Here is a 25,317-nt window from a genome sequence, read left to right on the forward strand (position 1 = left end):
ATATATATGTTATAATATTTATGGTTATATATATATTGTTATTTATGTTATGTTATCTCATTGTTTACATTATTTACTATTGAGTAGGCTAAAAAAGTAAAGGTATGAGGACAATCTAGTTCTCTAGTTAAGCATGAGTGAAGAGAACAGATCAGGGTCAAGATCATTTGGTTGCCTTCAGATACAGGATTATCATAATTGCTTTCATCATCTGGAGAATTATGGCCATCTGGAGTACACAAAGTACAGAAACGGTTTTCAATGAAAAATCCCCATCAGCAGTGAAACTTTGACCACCAACCATTTTATGCCTGCCCAGATAGTGGACCATTTCTTGTTACAAAACATCCATGCCTGACTTTTCACATCTCTGATGTGAAATATTTTGTCTCTGCTACTGTAACTAATGGTTAAAAGTCAGTGACCAAAAACAGCCTGAAGACTCCACACAGAGAAATACAAAGAGAAAAATATGGTTGACAGCACTGCGACAATCAAGAAGGCAAATAGGTGAGAAGAGAATGCTACTCTGTCCTTCTGACTACAGACTGGGAGTCTGCAAGATGAATACTGGTCTAGACACAGGCATTTAACAACGCACATGCTTGGCAAACGTTCAAGCCTCGAGCCCAGTATATCTCTAATGGCACTTTTCACATGCACCGACAGTATGTGAATATGGCTGGCATGGCTGCCGTCACGTAAACAACCTCAGTGGAAGCCTGAGACTGGGAAAGTTGGGCTTTTGTTTCACTGTCATTTGGACGGTTTCTGCTACGCATCGAGTACACACCGGATTTTGGTGTGCTTTAAAATCGTAAAATGTGCTTACCAGACCACATATTAGTTATACTGCACTTATATGTACTTATGTTCTGAATTCTAGAAAATGCTTTTGAGTGTTTTTAATTAATTAGTGAATGTTATTTTCCAAGTATTTTTAATTAATTAGTGAGTGTTATTTTCCAAGTATTTTAATTAATTAGTGAATGTTAGCCAATTTTCTCCCAAATGCTGAATAAAGTAATTTCGTTCAACTCTCAAGTTCTTTTGCACAACAGAATGAGAGAGCGAAGGCTTCCTCGAAATAGTCGGGAACATTTTAAACTATGCTCTTCAACACCCTTCCCGGATCGGCGCGTCGTGTTGGCAGAAGGGGGTGGTCCTCCCTTTAGCGCAGGAGTTCAAGGATCTCAGGATCTTGCTCACGAGTTATGGGAAAAGGGGTTCTGAGATGGAGCGCAGGTTAGCAGTCACTGCACCGCACTGCAGCGGTGAAGAGGCTGCTGAGCCTCGGGGCGGACTCGGGACCAGCTGAAGGGACCGCGTCTCCCGGGGATCCACCAGGAGATGCTGGAGGAAGTGACCAAGGACGGGGACACCTGGCCTTCTCTGCGCACCCTATGGCCACCACAGCCCTGAAGTGCGCTAAGTGGAGAATATAATGACAAAGAGATTCCACAAGATACTTCTTGAGGAAACTCCACCACTTGTGTTCTAACACAGTCTCCAACCAATGCTAATGCTATCCTAAGGTAGCTAGATTCCAACATGAACATTACCAAGCATTACTCATTTTGTTCAGAAGCATCCTGCTTTGCCATTACAGTACAACACCGACAGACAAGTGTTATGTGGCTCTATGTTCTCATGTTACTGATTTGTTACTCATGTTACTCGTTTCTCATGTTACTGATTTGACTTTGATGGTTGTTAAAGGTTCACATAAAACAGAAAAACTGTACTTGTAGGTACAGGACCTCCTCTTGATTATGCTTGCTAGTTTTCCATCTATACATTACACTTTTTTTTTTGTGAATTTCCAAAAAGTAAACATATTAAATGGTGAATAAATCTGATTCCACCGACTGCCGTTGTACAAAATTCCTGACGTTGGTGCAACAGGGTGAGACATAGGTAAACCAAAGTTAAACAACTGACTGGAAAGTTCTGGAGATTTCAAAACGAGACCAGTTAAGCTGTGAGTGAAAAAGCAACACTGACCAAACATGGGCGACTGTGAACTTATGCTGCAGAAGGTGGTGGGTAGCACCATCCTCCAAGTGTGTTACACCACCCCCACACGCTGCAGCTCAAAAAGATGCAGTGTTTGGCTGTGTGTGTGTTGGAGGACAGCCCACACTCTCCCTGGTTGGCTGCTGTGTGTCTGATGGGTGGGAACTGGCTATGACTAAATAATAGGGAGAAAATCTGAGAAAAATCCAAGGAAAAAAAGATTTTAGAATAAGGGTCGATGTAATTTGATCCATTACAGAAGTATGTAAGGAAGAGATTTGAAGCTATATTTCTAAATGTGCTCTGTGTAGAATAGTATGTATGAGGATGTGTCATACATTTAAAGAATATTTCTGGGACTGTCTTTCTCCACCTTAGGAACATTTCAAAGATTAGGAAGAGACTCTTCTTACATGATGCAGAAAAGCTAGTCCATGCATTTATCACTTCAAGATTGGACTACTGTAATGCCTTACTATATGGCTGTGCCACTAAGTGCCTAAACAAGCTCCAGCTAGTTCAAAATTCAGTAGCCAGAGTTCTTACTAGAACTAGAAAATTTGATCACATCATTACTATCTTAGCTACTTTACATTGGCTCCCTGTAAAATTTCATATTGATTATAAAATACTGCTAATGACCAACAATGCACTGAATGGTCTTGACCCACACTACCTTAGAGAACTCGTAGTGCATTACAATCCACCACATCTGCTTAGCTCAAAAGTTGCAGGCTCTTTACTAGTACCAAGAATCAGAAAATCTACCACAGTGGGCAGAGCCTTGTCCTATAAAGCTCCCACACTATGGAAAACGTTCCTCTTCGAGATTCAGATGCAGTCTCAATATTTAAGGCTAGGGTGAAAATCTATTTTATTAACTACTTCCCATCTTAGGTGAAGGTGTAGATCTGGGGGTCCATGGGCATTGGGAGTTATGGTAAACTGGGATGTTATGATGCTGTAACTTATGCCACTCAAGTTTGTTGACTGAGAGCGGTGGAGTGCTGATGATCCACGGTGCCCTCATGCCTGTGTTTCCTTCTGGCTCTATTCTTTTAGCTGTGCTGCCATAGCTAGATCTCCCGGAGTCCATCATTGCACATAATAGTTCCCTAATTTACACGCCCTTGTACCTGGACATGCCTAATCTAGTCGCTCTTTCTGCCGAGCTACACCTACCCCTGATGTTCCTGAGCCTCATCCAGTCTCATCTGTGGCTCCTGTAGCCCACCACACCTCCACCCCAGCCGACTACGTCTCCTTTGCCCTTAATGGACGTTCTCATCGGGACAAGACTAGGACCTTTAAGAAGTTGAACTAGACATTCATTGATTATTTTTTCATTAAAAAAAAAAATTATCTTAAAATGGTTATTATTGTGGTGATTGTTGTCATCCAGAGGAGGAGCCCCCCCCCCTTTGAGTCTCGGTTCCTCAGAGTTTTTCCTTGCCACTGTGGTCCTTGGCCTGCTCACTGGAGGCTTGGACTCGGGCATTTGTAAAGCTGCTTTGCGCCAACATCTGTTCCAAAAAAGTGCTATATAATACATTTTGAATTTGACCTATAGCCCACAGATCCTGTACTAATTCCATGCGACTTACTACATTAGCTTTTATTGCAAAGATCCGTTTCTTGCCTTTCTCACCTTTGTTGGTTGACAAACTATAACACTAAGGCCGCTAAGCGGATGTGATAAATTTATACATTTGAGGAATGTACATATTTGAGTAATCTTTACACGTATTCATGACAACTCTACATATGTGGAGTGTATACAGCTGCTTACATTCTTAGTGCCTTTGACGTAACGCAGATGATTGTACAAGAGAGGTACTCACAGTTCAGGTGCATGTTGGTGTCGAGAGATCACTGCTGCAGGATGTGTTTGTTTGGGCCCTGTCCAGGGTCTCCAGGGGTGGCCTTAGCTCGGGTCAGATCAAGGACGCTGCTAGGGAAACGCTGCTTTGACAGTCCTACAGAGGTAGGGGGTTGGAGAAAGAGAGAGAGAGCGAGGTGGAGAGACAGAGGAGGAGGGTGAGAGTGTGAGAGAGGGAGAGAGAGAGAGCATAACTGTGATAGGAAAAGAACAACATAAGTAAAAAATGTATGTTTGTGGCATTTGGCAGACACTCTTATCTAGAGCGACGTACTAATTTATCAAGATGACTCCCTATGAATCAAGCCTGGGACCATGCATCTCGCTCTTAGGTGCTCAGCCAGATGAGCTACAGAAACATGCAGTGCAACACACTGAGAGCAAGAAATGGAAAATTATAAAGACTGTGCTGTCAAGGTGTGTAACTTACTGTTGTGCTGTTACAATGTGTAACTAACTCACTGGTGTACCGTTGCAGCAGTAGACCTAGGCTACATTTTTTTAAAAGCTACTCATGTCTCTACAGCTTCCAGTTACGTAAAATGTGCAGCTGGTACATAAGTCTGAGTTCATCTTTATTTTTTAAGGGCTCTGAAAAAGGAGTCCGCAGTGACTCCATCACCACTTCTCCACCACCTCTTTTCTATCTGTAAATGTTTTTGTGTATTTTGGCTGGCTGCATCAAAAAGAAACTTCAATATAATTTCCCCCCTTTTCTAGCGATCTAGAAAAAAAGATTTACGAGCCTTTAGCGAAGCTTTCATCTCAAATCTACACACTGTTGACATCATGCAAATACTTTTGTCCTTAATTGCAAATCCACCCACTCCAGGTGAATCTCACAGGTTTTTGCTCTCTAAGAGAGAGAAAATACAGTCTAGTTAAGATATGTGTACGTTAACTAGGTGGTTAATAAGCCCTGATGCAGAGGCATCCGGCCATGGTAAAAAAATAACTGTTCTATTACTTGTTTGGCTGGTTCAATTCACACCGTCATTCATAGTTGACCGGTCGGCGACCACTGCGTTACAGTGTAAGCAACCCACTGCGGTGCTGTTACAGTGTGTGTAACTCACTGCGGTGCTGTTACAGTGTGTGTAACCCACTGCGGTGCTGTTACAGTGTGTGTAACCCACTGCGGTGCTGTTACAGTGTGTGTAACCCACTGCGGTGCTGTTACAGTGTGTGTAACCCACTGCGGTGCTGTTACAGTGTGTGTAACCCACTGCGGTGCTGTTACAGTGTGTGTAACCCACTGCGGTGCTGTTACAGTGTGTGTAACTCACTGCGGTGCTGTTACAGTGTGTGTAACTCACTGCGGTGCTGTTACAGTGTGTGTAACTCACTGCGGTGCTGTTACAGTGTGTGTAACTCACTGCGGTGCTGTTACAGTGTGTGTAACTCACTGCAGTGCTGTTACAGTGTGTGTAACTCACTGCGCTGCTGTTACAGTGTGTGTAACTCACTGTTATGTGCTGTCTCTGCTGCTCCACGCCGTTTCTGTAAAACTCTTTGGAGCTCCGACACGGGCTCCGGGGAGGACGGCCTTCCAGGCGAGGAGCACGGGGAGGGGCGTTTCACAGAGCTCTGCACAGTTTACACACAGCACAAATCATGAGGCTCCGCCCATAACACGTCACCCAAGCAGACACGGACACACATGGAATGGGAGCGGTTGTGCACTCGATATCAAAGGATATGTCACATCCCTAAACTTTCTAATATTAGCATAAGCATCACTGTCACTGGCAGGCATATACCTCACCTTACTTGCCTGTTTCTGGTAAGAAACGTACTACATTGTCATAGTAAAACCCAACCTGTGTTTTCTATGAGATAGAAACAGCCAAGATGTTACTCTTTTGTTCCTACTACATACACTCTGATAATGAAAGAGTCCACAGGTATGCACACAGTTTGAAGGTTTATCGTCAGAAAATAAAAATGGAATGATTTGCCTTTTGAAACTGTATAAACTATATAAATAAGACTTTACCAGAATGGGTAAATGTTTCTAAAGACAAATTTACCAGAATCCCTCTGAGCTCCTGAATGGCAGATTCAGGTGGTGGTTTCTCTCTCTGCCAGAAAAGAAACAACAAAAGGTTCATTCACAAAGTTGTTAACTCTCTAAGGTTAGGCCAGAATAAATATTCAAATGAATTAAATTTGATTCTTACATTTCAATATTTATTTAACATTTAAGAGAGGTCTGGTTAGAAGTGCAAGGATTCAAGAAGTAGAGCAAATATTTATATTTATTGATTTATTTAAACTAGGGTGTACCACTGCATTAACTTTATTTAAACCAAGGTAAACTATGGTGTACCACTAAGTGTCAAAGCTACTCTTAGATTCATACTCTGTGAGCTCTACTGTTAAGACTGCTGGGTGGATAAAAAACTTTAAACTGAAAAAACTGAAACCAAATAATTAACTTGATACATTCCTTATCTAGCCATTATGGTGTATGGCCTGATTAGTAAGCTCATTAGCACTGATAACTGAGTTGTAGTCCTGTTTCCAGAACGATGAGGGTGCTGAAACAACCTATAAAATCAAAAAGCTTTTACATAAAGTCCTGAAAGCCTTTTACGCCTACAGTACATTTCACTAAAGGCGGCCAAAACTCAAAAGTATCTGACATCATCAAAACACAAGACTATTCTGTACCGCAATTCAGAAATGCCCTTGGTACACAACCATGATGACATCAACAAAAATTACTTTAATGAGCAGAAAATGTGTTTGAAATTGGGCATCAAAAATAGCAAGAGAATACCCACCACAGAGCTTCAACTTATTCAACTGAAATGGCTCTGCACAGGAGCTACAGAAGCAGAACACACCACACAAACAGATGGGATGTTCTACCAAAAAGGCAGATAAGGAAAAGAGCTCTTTAGGATGAAGCCTTGTGTTGCTGTGAAGACCTGCCTGACCTTTATGTCAACACCAAGACGCGAGTGTGAAGACCTGCCTGACCTTTATGTCAACACCAAGACGCGAGTGTGAAGACCTGCCTGACCTTTATGTCAACACCAAGACGCGAGTGTGAAGACCTGCCTGAACCTTATGAGTACACGTGTTCCTTAAAAGTGATTTACATTTAAATGTCCAGTACCTGAGCTGGTTTGGTTCTGTTGCCTGTCTGACCAACTGGTCGAAGCTGGATGCCTTTTTTAATCCTTTCCATCATCTCCGTCACTGCTTGCTGCCTAACGTCTGGCACTAAACACACACACACACACACACACACACACACACACACACACACACACACACACACACACACACACACACAAATACTTCACAAAGTACTGAATGCTGAATGCAATTAATTAATTAAGTGGGTTGATTAAAAGTAAGCACTTCATGAACAGTACTAAACAGAACAGACTAATTGAAATAGCAATTTTTCATAGTCAATAACCAACTAATTACACAGCCCCAGGTGTTCAATGCAGCTGAAGAGCCCTGAGCAAGGATCTCAGAATGAAAAACCTAAATAGCACATTTAAGGTGCGGCAAATACCAGCCATGACTGCAGTGAGAAGGAGCAGAAATTATGTTTCTGTATTATAAGTTCATTCAGTGTTTACTAACAAACCGAGGTTAAAAGAATATCAGGAATTCCTGATGAATCAACGAGGAATGTAGCCTTGGACTTGTTTTGTTTCATTTCAACATGCCATAAAAGAACAGGCACCAATTTCACATTCTGTGGCAGGTTAAAATGTTCAATAGTCAAGCAAAAGCAAAATAAAGTTTATTAGCATCAAGTAATTTTTTCATAATTATGAGCAGATCACATAAATGTCCAATTGAATGGTGCAAATGCATGCATAACTACATAAATGTCAAGGACAGAAATTAGGTGATAAACTTGTTCATAAAACTAACTCGGGTGCTTGGAATTGAATTAAAAAATAATGCAAATATTAAAACATAAAAATATTTCAATTTAAAAATATATAACTCAGCTTGAACTGTAATCTTCCAAATATTTGCTATGAGTATAAGCAGAAAACCAAGCAACAATATGAGTTTATAAGCAGAAAATTAAGTAACAGCATGAGTATATAAGCAGAAAGCCCAGTAACAGTATGAGAATATAAGCAGAAAGCCCAGTAACAGCTAGTGTTGCTCGGATTTAATATTGATGATGGGAGATTTGGACCACTGCGCAAAGTCTTCTCCAGCACATCCCAAAGATTCTCAATGGGGTTCAGGTCTGGATTCTGTGGTGGCCAATCCATGTGTGAAAATGATGTCTCATGCTCCCTGAACCACTCTTTCACAATTTGAGCTCAATTAATCCTGGCATTGTCATCTTGGAATATGCCCGTGTCATCAGGGAAGAAAAAATCCATTGATGGAATAACCTGGTCATTCAGTATATTCAGGTAGTCAGCTGACCTCATTCTTTGGGCACATAACGTTGCTGAACCTAGACCTTACCAACCGCAGCAACCCCAGATCATTGCACTGCCCCCACAGGCTTGTACGGTAGGCACTAGGCATGATGGGTGCATCACTTCAGCCGCCTCTCTTCTTACCCTGATGTGCCCATCACACAGGGTAAATCTGGACTCATCAGACCACAGGACCTTCTGCCATTGCTCCAGAGTCTAATCTTTATGCTCCCCAGCAAACTGAAACTGTTTTTGCCGGTTAGCCTCACTGACAAGTGGTTTTCTTAAGGCTACACAGCTGTTTAGTCCCAATTCCTTGAGTTCCCTTCACATTGTGCGTGTGGAAATGCTCTCACTTTCACTATTAAACATATCCATGAGTTCTACTGTTGTTTTTCTACGATTTGATTTCACCACACATTTAAGTGATCGCCGATCACGATCGTTTCCCCACTGTCCTTCCACTTTTTAACAATATGTTGGGCAGTTCTTAACCTGATTTTAGTAGTTTCAGCACTCTTCTTAGATGTTTTCTCTGCTTGATGCATGCCAATAATTTGACCCTTCTGAAACAGATTAACATCTTTTCCACGACCAAAGGCTGTGTCTTTACACATGGTTGTTTAACAAATGAGAAGCTGCTCACCGCATCAGTTAGGGTTCAATAACTTGTTGCCAGCTGAAACATAATCACCCATGCAGTAATTATCCAATGGGAGGCTCTTACCTATTTGCTTAGTTAAATCCAGGTGGTGACCTATTTTTTTGGCCAGGCAGTGTATGTGTGTGTATGTATACACACACACACACACACACACACACACACACTACAAAAAGTGAGGCAAGTCTTGAAGAAGTCAGCTCTGCCAGTCATCAGATACCCCACTGGCATAATAAGCTGGCCAAAGAGGAGACAGAAGCCACTGACATTAAGACAAAGGAAACTCCTCATAATGCATGGAGGGTTTCATCCCGAATCCAGCACTCTGAGACAGTACACTAAGTGGAAGGAAGGGGGCCAAGGAATAGTGAACATCAGAGCCACTATCCAGGATGAAACAACCAAGATCCAGGAGTACCCCAGGATGATGGCTTCAAGTGAAGAAGTGCTGAGTGAGAAACTGAGACAGCAGAAACCCCAGGAGGATGTGAATGAGGAAGAGCAGGAACCATAAGCCCCTGCACTGCATGTACCACGGGCAAATAGTGGAACTGGCTGATGTGGAAAAATCCTACCGATGGCCGGAAAAGGCTGGATTAAAGGACAGCACAGAGGCACTAATCATGGCAGCACAGGAACAAGCTCTCAATACAAGATCAATAGAATCTGGGATCTACTACACAAGGAAGGACCACAGATACAGGCTGTGCCAAAAGGCCCCTGAGACAATCCAGCACATAACAGCAGGATGCAAATTGCTCGCAAGTAGAGTGTGCATGGAACACCGTAACCAAGTAGCTGGAGTAGTGTACAGAAACACCTGTGCTAACACTGGGCTGGAGGTTCCAAGGTCAAAGTGGGATACACCCCAAGAAGGTGGTGGGAAAAGGACTGTGCTAAGATCCTGTGGGAATTTCAGATGCGGATTGAGAAGATGGTAATGGTTAACCAACTGGACATAGTAGTGATGGACAAACAGCAGGAGAGAGCCATGGTGATAGATGTGGCAGTCCAAAGTGATGGCGACATCAGTAACAAGGAACATGAAAAGCTTGAGAAATACCAAGCGCTGACAGAAGAGCCAGAAAAGATGTGGAAGGTGAAGTCAAATGAGGTTCCCGAGGTAATCAGAGCACTTGAGTCCGTGACCCCCAAACTGGGAGAACGGCTGCAGCAGATACCAGGAACTACGTCTGAGATCTCCGTCCAGAAGAGTGCAGTTCTGGGAACAGCTAAGATACTACGCATGATCCTCAAGCTCCCAGACCCAATTTAGAGGATCTGAGCTTGAAGGAAAAAGAGGACAGCAAGTGGGGAATTGTTTAATACATATAATGCATTTTCCATTGCTTTGTTAGTTTAGTTTCCGTTTCCTTGAGAAACTCCAGTATTTTAATTTGCATGTCACAAAAAAACAGCAATAGGATTATACACAATATTTTAACTGTAAAGAAATGGCTTTTTAAAAGTCATTTTTGACATTTGGAAAGCATTTAATACTAATTTAATGTTGACACACTGACCGCTGCTAATGGCTCTGTAAATCTGTCATTTTGAGTGAACTTTGAGTTCAAACTTTTTATTTTTGGAAAACAAAATGCCGTAAAAAGCAATTTGATAGACTTACCAATTATCAGATATACTAAAAGGTGTTATTAAAAGGTAAAGTTTTTTTCTCTTTACATACATTAAACTATATTTTACCATCTACCTCTGCTTTGTCATGAATCTGTTGGTATACCTGTCTGGTAATTGGTGGTAAACGTGTCTAACCCAACCCTGTCTAGTGAGACCTGAGGGTCAAAACATATATAGAATTAAAAATATAACATCATTCAACTGCTAACAGCAAAATTTAGCCAAGTTAATACAGTTTAATTTTGAGGGTTGCTTTAAATTAATTAAAAGTTTCTTAAAACTTAAAATGATATAGAGTCTTTCTGAACTGGACAGTGAAGTCTTTGAATGTCCTCTGCGAGCTACTATCCCACTCTATTTAACTGGCCTTCATTATAGTAGCACACAGAAGACAAGAAGATGAAATGACACAGTATCAGGTCAAGGAGATGTACACACACGCTGTGCGCTGTCTGCGTCCATCAGTGCGTAAACACACACTGTACACCCCAGTGTGAAACCCACACAAAGTGCACAACAGTGTGAATCACGCACATTCTAAACACCGGTGTGAAACACGCTTACTGTACACACCAGCGAGAAACAAATACTCTACACGCCAGTGTGAAACACACACACTCGCTCTACAATCCAGTGCATGTCCTTACCGGAGTCTTTGGCTGGCGCATCTTTTTCTACTAGTGGAATGTCTGTGGCGTCTTTTTTCTTGCGCAGCATTGAGAACAGGGAGCTGGAGAGCAGAAAAAGACTCTGTGAATGAAGGAGCCGTGTCGCGCTGCTTACGAGTACGTTCATTAGGCTCTTTTCACACGTCGTTATGTAAAACGTGGGAACACACACACACATTAACAGGCACTGGAAGACATACAGAGACTTAACTAGCACAAACAAGTAAGTGCACAATCAGATCCAAACCCACAGTGACCTCAAATATGCACACTCAAACACACACTCACCTAATTAAAAACATACACACTCAAACACACACTCACCTGAACATACAAGCGCACACACACACACACTCACCTGAACATACAAGCGCACACACACACACACTCACCTGAACATACAAGCGCACACACACACACACTCACCTGAACATACAAGCACAAACACACACTCACCTGAACATACAAGCACAAACACACACTCACCTGAACATACAAGCACACACACACTCACCTGAACATACAAGCACACACACACACACTCACCTGAACATACAAGCACAAACACACACTCACCTGAACATACAAGCACAAACACACACTCACCTGAACATACAAGCACAAACACACACTCACCTGAACATACAAGCACAAACACACACTCACCTGAACATACAAGCACAAACACACACACCTGAACATACAAGCACACACACACACTCACCTGAACATACAAGCACACACACACACTCACCTGAACATACAAGCACACACACACACTCACCTGAACATACAAGCACACACACACTCACCTGAACATACAAGCACACACACACACTCACCTGAACATACAAGCACACACACACACTCACCTGAACATACAAGCACACACACACACTCACCTGAACATACAAGCACACACACACACTCACCTGAACATACAAGCACACACACACACTCACCTGAACATACAAGCACACACACACACTCACCTGAACATACAAGCACACACACACACTCACCTGAACATACAAGCACAAACACACACTCACCTGAACATACAAGCACAAACACACACTCACCTGAACATACAAGCACACACAAACACTCACCTGAACATACAAGCACACACACACACACACTCACCTGAACATACAAGCACAAACACACACTCACCTGAACATACAAGCACAAACACACACTCACCTGAACATACAAGCACAAACACACACTCACCTGAACATACAAGCACACACACACACACTCACCTGAACATACAAGCACAAACACACACACTCACCTGAACATACAAGCACACACACACACTCACCTGAACATACAAGCACAAACACACACTCACCTGAATATACAAGCACAAACACACACTCACCTGAACATACAAGCACACACACACACTCACCTGAACATACAAGCACAAACACACACTCACCTGAACATACAAGCACACACACACACTCACCTGAACATACAAGCACACACACACACTCACCTGAACATACAAGCACACACACACACTCACCTGAACATACAAGCACACACAAACACTCACCTGAACATACAAGCACACACACACACTCACCTGAACATACAAGCACACACACACACACTCACCTGAACATACAAGCACACACACACACTCACCTGAACATACAAGCACAAACACACACTCACCTGAACATACAAGCACACACACACACTCACCTGAACATACAAGCACACACACACACTCACCTGAACATACAAGCACAAACACACACTCACCTGAACATACAAGCACACACAAACACTCACCTGAACATACAAGCACACACACACACTCACCTGAACATACAAGCACACACACACACTCACCTGAACATACAAGCACAAACACACACTCACCTGAGAGGGTTGACCGAGAGCGAAGGTGGAGGAGGCGGTGGAGGAGGAGGTGGAGGGGGTGGAGTTGGCACCGGGTTCGACACCTGCTGGAGTTTTTTCTGCAACTCCTCCACTATTACGCACAACACACACACACGCACGCACACGTTCGGGCCATGAATACATACTAATGCAATTCCAATGAAATACACAGTTAACCAATAACACACAGGGACATGCACAACACAAAACACAGTAAGACGCACAATATACTCGTATATAATGAAACACAGTAAAATCTATGCAGCAAAAGAACATTTCATAGTGACTCATTCATCAAAGGTGTATACATTCAAATCAGGCCATATAATCAGCAAATTTTATGAACGCTATCAATAAAAGTAAACCAGGCTACAGTGTGACGGGACTCAAGGGTACAGGAGGCAGATAATAGGGGCATTTTTTGTAAAGCTGTCAGATCCATTAAAACGTTCATTACATAAACAAAGAACAGCCTTTTCTATAACAGCAGGTAAGTACACTGACCTATACATCGACATAGCAGGTTCGAGTGTGCCAAACCTATTTTTGTACAATATCTAACTAATACTGACCTGTATCTTACATTTCTTAGAGAAAGCACTATGTCTATAGTAGTTGCTATGCCATTAGTTTGCACTTTGTTGACCTATATAGCCTAGAATTGTTGGTAAAGATCTGAGGCTGTTATCTCTGCTTCAGGAAGATGTGTTCTCATTGCCCTGTGTTCTATTTGTCCTGGATTTGCCCCGTGTTCCCTTTGCCCTGGATTTGCCCCCATGTTCCTTTTGCCCTGGATTTTCCCCCGTGTTCCCTTTGCCCTGGATTTGCCCCGTGTTCCCTTTGCCCTGGATTTGCCCCGTGTTCCTTTTGCCCTGGATTTGCCCCGTGTTCCTTTTGCCCTGGATTTGCCCCGTGTTCCCTTTGCCCTGGATTTGCCCCGTGTTCCCTTTGCCCTGGATTTGCCCCGTGTTCCTTTTGCCCTGGATTTGCCCCGTGTTCCCTTTGCCCTGGATTTGCCCCGTGTTCCCTTTGCCCTGGATTTGCCCCGTGTTCCCTTTGCCCTGGATTTGCCCCGTGTTCCCTTTGCCCTGGATTTGCCCCGTGTTCCCGTTGGCCTGGATTTGCCCCGCGTTCTCTTTACGTTCCCATATGTTTAGCTATGTCTGACAGAAATGAGAATTATATACAAGGTCTTAATACCTAATGCTATACCTACTCACAAGCATTTCAGTGTACAACTTTCTGTGCACATAAATAAACTTGGAGCTTGGAAATTAAACTAATGTGCTATCTTCCTCTCCATTGCTATATAACTGTCAATTCAAGACACATAGGGAACCAATTGTTGCACTGAACTATGATTTTTTACTTTGCTTACAATAATAACAACTGTGCACTGTTTATTATATACACCATATAAATAACAGAAATATTCAAGTTATGTAAAAAAAACAACAAAAAAAAAACATTACAGCCAAAAAAAGGCCTGAAAGCAGCATAGAAATGGTTTAGTCATCTGGAAGGTTGGAAGACGGAGTACAATAAACACATGGAAAGCAGCAGACCCGGACAACATTCCTGGATGACCCAGACAACATTCCTGTAGGACCTGGACAACATTCCTGTAGGACCCGGACAACATTCCTGGATGACCCGGACAACATTCCTGTAGGACCCGGACAACATTCCTGGATGTGTATTTAGCGCATGTACAGCAGAGCTGTACATACCTCACAGAGGTATGTATACATTCGTGTGAAGTGCAGGTGTGTGTACAGGTAAAGTTGAGGTGTGTGCATATGTGTGTGAAGCAGAGATGTATAAACTTATTGAATGGAGGTTACTGAATGTGATGCCTGTGTATGTGTGTGTGAAGCAGAGAGATGTACGAACCTGTGAAGTGGTGTGTGTACCTGTAACACAGAGGTGTATTTTGTGTGAAGTGGAGGTGTATCTACTTGTGAAGCAGAGGTGTGAGGATTAATGTGTGTACCTGTGAATCGGAGATCCTTGGCCTCGGTCTCAGCTCTGGAGCATTTTTCCAAACACTCTCTCCGCTCTTCCTCCAGTACCAAAATATTCCTCTCCAGTGCTGCCAGCTGCTTCTGCATCTCAGAACCTTGCAGTTCAGTCTCCAAATACTTTACCTGGGGGCACATCACACATACGCGTGCACACGCACGCACGCACACACATGCACAGGCACGCACGCACGCACATGCACAGGCATGCACGCACACGCACACGCACGCACGCACACGCGCACGCACACGCACAGGCATGCACGCACACACACGCACACACACACACACGCACACGCACGCACAGGCACAGGCACGCACGCACACACACACACAGGCACGCACACGCACGCACGCACAGGCATGCACGCACAGGCACACACGCACAGGCACGCACAGGCACGCACGCACAGGCACGCACGCACGCACACACACACAGGCACGCGCACGCACGCACAGGCACGCACAGGCACGCACATGCACGCATACGCACAGGCACGCACACGCACAGGCACGCACACGCACAGGCACGCACACGCACGCACACACACACGCACGCACACACATGAACGCACGCACGCACGCATTCAGCGCTCACATATATACTTATAGTTGTGGATTTTTTGGGGGGGGGATACATAGGGAGGGCCATGGATGTCAAGGGGCAGGGGGTTATGAAGGTGAAGTAGTGTGACGTGAAGCCTGGCGGGGTTATGGAGGTGAAGGGTGTGGTCCCTGGGTTCATTTGGCACATTTTAATACAATAATGAATCAGACAAGCAGCCCTAATGCCCACCCTGGATCAGGCTTTTTATTATGAATGAATGAATGAAGTTGCAGTTATATTGTGCCTTTCTCAGCAGCCAAGGACACTTTACAATCAACACACAGCACAATGCTTGTGCATCCAGTCAACACACCCACGGCATTCATAGCAAGTGTGAGAGAGACGAAGTGAACGTTACTGGAGGAAATGACCAATATCTAGAGGAATGTGTGTGTGTGTGTGTGTCTGTGTGTATGTTTGTATATGTGTGTGTGTATGTATGAGGGGTTGTGTGTATGGGGGGTGCGATCTTACGTCTCTTTAATTAATGTGAGTGGAGGATAGACTGGAATGGTGTGTTGAATAGAATTGCTCTGTTATCATCATTAGGGCAGTTCATCTTTGTACCAGTATTCCCACATACACCAGCAACGCAGATCTCTACTGTGTGTGTGTGTGTGTGTGTGTGTGTGTGTGTGTGTGTACCTGTTTTTGGTGTTCCAGACGCTCTGTTTCCAGTGTATGTGTGAGTGTAGTGATCTCTCTGAGAGCATTCTGTAGTGCTTCAGATGGACACACACTCTGTAGTACTGCCTGACTTTGTCTCTTCAACTTCTTCTGCTCCACTAACATCTACACACACACGCGCCCCAACACATGCACACACACTTCCTCAGTTTGGACAGAGCACTCTCCACCATTTCACTGCGCGTTATACTGTGTATGACTATGTATGTGACGAATAAACCCAACTTGAACTTGCACATGTGTAAAAACCACAACACTGCTATTCCTAAAACATCCACTACAATGACAATACCAAGTGTTGATAAATTGACCATTTTTCTTGAGCGCATGTTTTCCCACCTCTTGTGCAAACTTCTCTGCCTCTGCGCGCAAGTCCTTTTCGAGCACCAGATCTGCCTGCAACTCCTCATATTCCACCACTGCATAATGAGACACTACACACACACGTACGTGTGTAAAAGATTTCAGCTAGTAACTGCAGTGTACAGTAGTAAGATGTGGAGTAGTAAAAATCTGTCCACAAAATACACAAGATTTCCAGAGAAACAGGATCAAGTTTTTTTTTAACTACCTATAGCATATACCCATATATACCCATATATACATATATATACCCATATATACTCATATATACCATCTATACCACTCTGGCATGTATTGTGATGTCTGCTTGTCTGGGTTATAAGTGTATTTGTCTTTGTTAAGCTTCCTACTTTGCTTATGGTACTACAAAATATTATACCACTCAAGGACTCAGCTTACAAAAACATACATCAAATTGGTGGTGTAATTTTGATACAAGTGTGTGCATTGTCTCAGAGATCAGAGGTGCCACGGTGTGTGTGTGCCTAGAGGGTAACAGAATTCACACTGACCTCTGTTATATTTTCCCAGGAGCTTCTTTTGTTGAAGCGTTTCCGCAATCAGAACAGTATTATCATGTTTTTCTCTCAGGAGCTGAGAGACAGAAAGGAAGAAAAGAGAATGAAAGAGATTTGACTGTAAGACATTGAAAAGCAATAACAAGTTCATGACATGAAGGTATTTTCATCTGTCTGTTTATTCTATGTACCCATTTCAACATTCAAGTGCTTAAGTGAAAATGTGAGTGTGTGAATAGGGCAATATTGGAGCAGTTAGTGATAAAAAACCAGCAGCCAGAAAAGCTGTGAAAATTGGACTGACTTACAAAGTGAAATTCTAAGCATCATCAGCAATGCTTTCTTTCACATAAGCCTTTACAGGTTATCCACATAAATGAGGCATTGTGTGTGTGTGTGTGTGTGTGTGTGTGTGTGTGTGTGTGTGTGCATTTTTGAACCTGTGTGAGGGACAATGTTTAACTTCAGACTGAAGAAACTGTGCATGGTATCAGAATGCATCTGAAATACCTCCTGTATGCGTATGTGGCAGGAGAGTGAGTGTGCATGTGTTTGTGTGTGTGTGTGTGTGTGTGTAATCCCATGTGAGTACCCACGTGAGTGTGTGTGTGTGTGTGTGTGGGAGAGACACACTGCGAGAGTGTGTGTGGGTTTTCTCATGTGAGTGTGCATGTGTGTGTAGGAGACACAATTTTTAGTGTGTGTGTGTAATCCTGCGTGAGTGTGCATGTGTGAGCGAGTAGGAGAGACACGCTCCAAGTGTGTGTGCCTCTTGTAGCTCACCTGGTAGAGCAGACAGAGCAAAGTGTTAGCAAGGCAAAAATTGTGGCCTTGACTCCCAAGGGACACGTCTAAGTGTCTCTGGATAAGAGCACCTACAAAGCGCCACAGACGTGTAAGCTATATTGTATCTTACATATCCACAAGTTATATCCTCCTTACATCTTTGTAAGTACATCTTATAGTGTCCAGACTTACTTCCTCCCTGGTTTGCCGAAGCTGATCTTTAGTCGCCTCCAGGTTGATGATTAAATTTTTCTTCTCTTCCAAAACTAACTCAAATTTATCCTTCAGCTCTGTTGGACAAACATACAAACATCTATATTGCACAAACCCTTCTACATCTATGCACTAAAACGTCAGCACCATTAAAAGTTGCAGAAAGTCTAGGACTTCCCTAGATTTGTGGCATCGAGGGTTATGCTGGTAGCTAAAGGAAATTAGCCCAGAGAAGCGTAACTAATTTGTGCAAGTAAATGCAGCATTTAGCATTTATAGCTCTACTTCTGGCATTATGTACTTCTTGGGTGTTTGTTTGGTTATATTTATTGTTAAAGACAGCAATACAGAGAAGCATATATGCAATGTGACAAAAAACGAACAGACAAGAAAACAAGTCAAATGTGTTATGGATGTGTTAGACAGAAATCCTTTTGATGGTCTTTTTGTTGTTTTCTTTTGCTGTAAAACAGTGTTTGGATTCCAGGACAAAAACTACAAACTACAAAAAGATGTCTTTTGTTGGTAAATTTCCACTTATGAATATACCATTTAGCAAAGAGGATCAACAGATTAATTATATATAGTTTGTTCTTAGCTTACTTTCATCATGAACATCAAGGAGTCCGAGCATTAGATTTTTGCATCTAAAACATTGTCAGCCAAGAGCTGCAGTTGAGGCTGATAGAATTTTTTGAAATTTTGTAAACATACAAATACACATATCCGTAGATACATTTTAAAGGACACGTCTTTCATTTTCTTTGTAATTAAGAGGTTTTGATGTTATTTCCAAATCGCTCTCCAACATGGATCATCTACTGAACCATCCGAGCAGGAGAATACAGGAGAAAAGATTATTCCTAACTTTGGGCATTAGGGAGTCTGAGAAACGGGAAGAACAGGGAAGTTCCATAGACGAGAGACAGGCGTCTTCCTGCTTCGCATGAAAGCATCTTACAGCCCGAATTACACAATACAGCTTCGTCCTATTGGTAGTAGATGACGTATGTGAGCGAAATGTGGTGCTTCTAGGTCAATGTTTTAGTGCATTAAGCCACATTATGCGTAGAACGTCATCAGGACTGTAAACCTCAGCAAAACCGCATTAACGACTGACTGCAATACCAGCTGCAAATTAGTGCACGACTATCCCACACCTTCCCTGTCTCGGGCATCATTTCACCTACTAGAAAACCGATTTTGAACAGATATATTTACTACCGTTGAACAAATGACAAAACGGTAATAATTAAATTATGATTTTGCGTATCCTAAGTGTTCTCAACAGGGTGTCTGGGCCTCAGAAATCAGCCAGAAACGCAAATTGAAATCTGGAGTGGCAAAATTAGCAATGTCAGCTGCACTGAAAAATAAGGAACCTATATTTAAAAAAAAAAATAACAATGGCAATACTGTGGCTAAAAAGAGAAAAATCAGAAAGCTGTAAAAATGCATGACAAGATGAACAGAAGAAAAATGAGCATGTAATAAACTCAAAAGCAATTGTTAGATGAGTCATATACATTTCTATTATTCTTGCCTCTGGCATTTGAACGATATTAACACCGCTTAGTATAATCTGTTCGGGAGGTCCACATAGGCCTATTCGACTTTCTCCCAACGTACTTCTCGTCAACGACAAAATGCGCACTATTACCGGGCCTTACGTAGCATTCATTTACGCATATCTCCATTCTCAAAAATACTTTCCGAGACGGAAAATCACACTGCGGGTGAGACATTAATCTCTTTAAATTCATCTCTTTACACTGACACCATGGTGTAAACAGGAAACGGTGCCAAACCATATCCATGCGGACTGGTTAGAGAAACGGTCGGCTGTGCAGTGGGAACGCGCCTTTAGGGGGCACTACACTGCTAGAAGGGCTGGCGGAATACCTGTGATGACACGTTGGCAATGAGAGGAGCTACACGTCCCAGGCTCCTCCTCCTTCTGATCTTCTTCATCCTCATCATCCAGATTGATATTAGCAATGACATCAGCGCCAAGGTGGGCCATGTAAAGCATACTTTTCCTCTTTAGAGAGCGGTTCTGTCTGTTCAGCTGCACATACACCACGCAGTCACACAAGATGGAAAGGAAAATTGGGGGGGGGGGGGGGGGGGTTTAATGTTAATGTGCTTAAATTATGCCCGTTTTCTGCTGTACATTCCTGCTAAACTGCTATGGGCCAATATGACATAGTTACAGGCATAACAATCATAAAACGTAAGTGAAGCAGTAAGTGAAGCAGTTCTCCGGTAAACTGGAGGCATAAATCAAAAATCAAATCAGCACAGCAACAGCAGGAAGGCAACCTGGCCTGTCAGGCATCACACGCACACACACACACCCCCAACCACCTCCACACACACACACACACACACACACACACACACACACACACACACACACACACACACACAGCACGAACACTCTGCTGAAAAGAGCAATAATCAAGCAGAAAATAATTTGGCCGTGCGGAGAAGAGGAAGCAGAGGAATAAAGATACTTACAGTACTTTATCAGATACAGCCATGTAAACATCATTAGCGCACAATATCAGACACAGCCAGAAAAATTCCTTTTCATGCAGGCCCCTTATACACTAATGTGCCTGCCTTTACAAAACATCACTTCTTTAAGGTTAAAGTCATTAAAAATTGGTCATAAATAAACAAATGAAAGCAAGAACTAAGATAGGAGGGAAACAGCCATGCAGATGAGGGTATGTAAATTATATCAATTAGTCCTCGATGACACACTGGTCAAAGCCAGAGAGAGGGGGCGTTAAATTGCCCGTCGCCTTAACGGCCATTTATATGCCACCTCCCTTTAACGAGTATTTATTAATGGAATCCCTCCTGTGGCAGGGCCTGACAACACATGAAGCCATTTCTTGATGATGTCCTTCACGCTGAATGTGCGTTTTAAAAATACAATCAACCAACAACACATAATGCAGGAATACACACCCACCCACCCCACACACACGCACACACATTAAGCGATAATCATTCAGCATTGATGAGAGAGTGCGAATGTGAAATTACACAGTTGTAGAAATCAGTCACGCGCTCAGAGGTCCCTGTCCCCCATCTCCACCCCCCCTCCTCCGATCCAACATCAAAACAAAATGTCATGTGTTTGGATTGCTCTTTGATTTGACTGGTGCCACCCACGTTCACCTCCATTACTGCTTTTTAATTCAGAATGTTCCAGAGTTTAAGAAATTGATTATGATTTTTCGTTTTTTGCCCGCCATCCTTGGGGACTCTTGGCAGACAAAATTACAGGCATCAGGAACAAAGAATCTAACAGCTGAAATATGGTGGTTATTAGAGTTGATTCTCTCAGCTCGCGCCAATCACACCTACCAAAATAGTTCTGACCGATTTAAATGTAAATTGGGAGTGATCCAATACTATAATTTTCACAGCATAACCTTCGCATTTTCGAAAAAGGAGAAAGATATAAAATTGTATTCTGCAGTCCATGTACATAATGTGAGTTTTTTCCCTCTTAACCACCTTCAGCGAGTCCAAGGTACGGACTGGTTTCCACTTTAATCATTTTGATTAAACAAAAAAACAAGAAACCTGCAGCAAAAATACACCAACACAAATACATTTAAACTGATCGGTCTCTGTGGAGTTTTTGAGTTGAACTTAAAAAGCAAAGATGTTAGATGAGGATCACACTCAGTGTGGCCCATGAAAGGCTGTCCATTATCTACATTCTGTTGACATCAGAGCCCAAAAGGTCTACTCTTGAAGAGCGGCATGTTTACCACAAGGTCAAAACATTTGGCCACTTGGACCAGCTAACGTCGTCCATATAGAAAACAGACTTCTATATGAACCTCAGAAGGGTTGCGGCCTTCCCCTGGTGCTGAGAGCATCATCAGAGCGGCCTCGTCTACGGGACCATACAGACTGACAGTGGTTAAATGCGGAATGGGTTGTCCTGTGGCTGGGGCTAAAATCAGGCAGTTCAGTGTGACGGTGCTGGCAGCAGACTGCACTCGCCAGGGACCATTTCAGAACCCTGCTGTGAAACCACAATTCATCAGTGTGGAAACGGGGTGGTATACACTAGAGATGGCTTAAAGAGAGGCTTCAACAAAGGGCTAGCGGGAAAGAGAGTGGGATAGAGAGAGCGGGAGAGAGAGAGAGAGAAAGAGGGGGCGTTCAAACACAGCGGTCACCAGCGATAGCTGGGATGCACCAACATCATCTTTAATGGGAGACAGGAAGCACGTGATTGGTCAAATCAAGCTTTTCTAAAGCATATAATGCCAGAGTGCTCAGCTGTTTCCTATTTGATGGGTAGTGCTAAAACCCCAAAAGGAGTTTTATGAACAAGCTGTGAGAGCAGCTAAGAGCAGCACGCACTGGTGCAACGGTCCGAATCCCAGCACAGCACGCACTGGTGCAACGGTCCGAATCCCAGCACAGCACGCACTGGTGCAACGGTCCGAATCCCAGCACAGCACGCACTGGTGCAACGGTCCGAATCCCAGCACAGCACGCACTGGTGCAACGGTCCGAATCCCAGCACAGCACGCACTGGTGCAACAGTCCGAATCCCAGCACAGCACACACCACTGCAACACAAAATCTTACCAGAGCACTTCAAACATGGAGTCCAACAAAAAAACCTCAAATATATCATTAATTTCGAAAACTGAAAATCCATAATAAATATTCAGAGAATGAACCTGTTTCCAAACGATTGTATCACAGAATCTAAAAATTGTATCCCTTCAGTGTAGGTCTGTTGAACTGCTGGACAGGAAGGTGGAGCTACACATAGTACACAGCTAGGTTTAAAACAGCATATATATATATATATATATATATATATATATGAGTGGCGTGAGGAGCGAGAACCCAGTGTGCTGAGCTGAGCTTTTCAGGGATCAGACATTGAATCTACTCCTCCACCCTCCACTCTACCTCCTCCCATACTCTTTCTTCCCCTCCACCCTCAACCCTACTCCTCCGCCTCCTCTCTGATCCTCCATGGCAGCGTGCCCCCTTTCTGCTCCCACAGTCTGTTCCTCCCTCTCTCCTGCCCTCTTTAGCACTGCCTCTCATCACCCTCCCTCCACATGTCACGTGGGGCTGTCATATTGGGCTGTCACGTGGGGCTGTCATATTGGGCTGTCACGTGGGGCTGTCACGTGGGGCTGTCGCGTGGGGCTGTCGCGTGGGGCTGTCGCGTGGGGCTGTCGCGTGGGGCTGTCACGCAACATGACAGTGCAAAGCAGATTTGTCAAAAAAATAAAACCCACAACAGATCAAATCTAAATAAAACAGAAGACAAGAAATCTTCTCTGACCAACTGCACCCCAAGTCCAAGATGATCCATGATGGGTCTACACAGCTCACGTCAGGACGGGCTGTCGGCAGGCCTGGACGAAGCCCTGATATCCAAGCGCTCTGCTCCATGTTTGGAAATGTTAAATGTGTTCCTTGAGATCTCTACATGACCAACAATACCATCTGCATATTGAGTGTTTACAATGTTTAAAATGCATATAAGGTGTTTAAAGTTCTCATGTACTCTATCTGAGTTCACACAAAGACAAATGTGATCTGTGAAAAAACTGTGGTTCCAGAGTGAAAATGGATGCTGGAGACAGCACCTGGAGAGAGCCAAATTCAAGAAGTATGCGAACTAATGTCAGTAAACAAGGAGTGCACATTCACAGACTGTCTAGCACTTATCCTCTACAAAAGAATATAAATATAGAATAACAGAGCAGAACAGAATCACAGAACAGATCAGAATAGAATAGAACAGAACAAACCTTTGTTGCAAAAGCTTCGACGGTCTGTCTGCATGTTTTTTCCACCTCCAGATTCTCCTGCATGCTGCTAACCTCCTGTAGCACCATATGAGACACTGGAGAGACACAAACACACACATACACACACACTTTCCACATCTCCTTTTACAGTATTTAAGGTAAACAAAATGTATAGCTGCATTTAAACTTGTCCGATCCTTTTTTGCGGAACACAGAGAATGGCAGAACAAAAGCCACGCCAGTTGAGACGGCCCGCATAAAGAACATGGAAACGGATCACTCCGTGTGTTGGAGTTGTAGATCAGCCACGCCTGGCCATTTCAAGAAGCTACATTCTCTTTCGAATTTATTTAAACGCAGGTAATATAGTTTTTGTGCTAACCTGGCAGGCAAACGTGGAGACTCCCGAAAGATGCGCTCTACATGGCGTGTAAACGACACCAGTTGTTCTCCTGCATAGGCTGCCCTCACACAATGAATAACGCTGCCAGACCAAGCAGAGGAGTTCAGTCACAAAGGCCTCAACTCGGACCCAGGCCACGTAGAACCGCAATAAATGCTCACTTTGTTCATACTCTTTCAACATGCGCCAGCAACTCAGGCCTGAAATAAAAACCCTCCTGTCTGACTGATGAACAAGTTTTGATTGAACAAGTTTTGAGGGAGGAACGGAGATGGTGGTTAAAATGCAGGAAGCAGCCCTAATGCCCGAGGATGTGCCGTGATTTGTGTCGGTAATCACGGGCAACATTGGCTGGAGACGAGCTCACTGCCACTTAACTAATTACACATTGTAGCTGAGCGGCGAAAACAGGAATTAGCAGCATCGCGGACAGTGCTTCCATTCCGATGACACCTCATTAAAAGTTGATGAGCGGCGGCTGCAATATCAGAGTTACCACTGCAACACTTCCCTTCATCGCCCATTAAACTCTATTTAGCTGCCAGTTGGAGCTCCGCGACGAACCTCTTCCTTTCGTCCACGTCCGTCACGCACACACACAAAGACGCGCGTGCGTGCCCCTGCGCACGTACGTGCGCACGCGTGCACACTCTCTCAATCGCATCCCCCCCCACTAGGGCTGCAGTACACTATATCCCAA

At 43.5% G+C, this 25,317-nt stretch overlaps 1 protein-coding gene across 2 annotated transcripts in view; it reads right to left on the reverse strand.

Moving 5' to 3' along the window:
- The window catches only part of shtn1 (shootin 1), a 39,048-nt gene that overhangs the window by 8,370 nt on the left and 5,361 nt on the right, over nt 1–25,317 (reverse strand). The window contains exons 1-14 of one of the 2 annotated variants that reach the window (XM_035532932.1): nt 24,597–24,658; nt 24,215–24,309; nt 20,298–20,463; nt 18,375–18,472; nt 17,391–17,472; nt 16,855–16,949; nt 16,474–16,620; nt 15,194–15,347; nt 13,180–13,291; nt 11,257–11,339; nt 7,020–7,126; nt 5,926–5,976; nt 5,362–5,482; nt 3,858–3,992 (exon numbers count right to left, since the gene is read on the reverse strand). In XM_035532932.1, the coding sequence (XP_035388825.1) occupies nt 3,886–3,992; nt 5,362–5,482; nt 5,926–5,976; nt 7,020–7,126; nt 11,257–11,339; nt 13,180–13,291; nt 15,194–15,347; nt 16,474–16,620; nt 16,855–16,949; nt 17,391–17,472; nt 18,375–18,472; nt 20,298–20,463; nt 24,215–24,301 (1,410 nt within the window). In that variant the 5' untranslated portion in view covers nt 24,302–24,309; nt 24,597–24,658 and the 3' untranslated portion in view covers nt 3,858–3,885. Of the gene's footprint in view, nt 1–3,857; nt 3,993–5,361; nt 5,483–5,925; nt 5,977–7,019; nt 7,127–11,256; nt 11,340–13,179; nt 13,292–15,193; nt 15,348–16,473; nt 16,621–16,854; nt 16,950–17,390; nt 17,473–18,374; nt 18,473–20,297; nt 20,464–24,214; nt 24,310–24,596; nt 24,659–25,317 lie in introns of those variants that run through there. The other variant, XM_027024589.2, reaches the window with a different exon arrangement.

Source organism: Electrophorus electricus, chromosome 13 (assembly GCF_013358815.1).
Source record: "Electrophorus electricus isolate fEleEle1 chromosome 13, fEleEle1.pri, whole genome shotgun sequence".
NCBI classification, from domain to species: Eukaryota; Metazoa; Chordata; class Actinopteri; order Gymnotiformes; family Gymnotidae; genus Electrophorus; species Electrophorus electricus.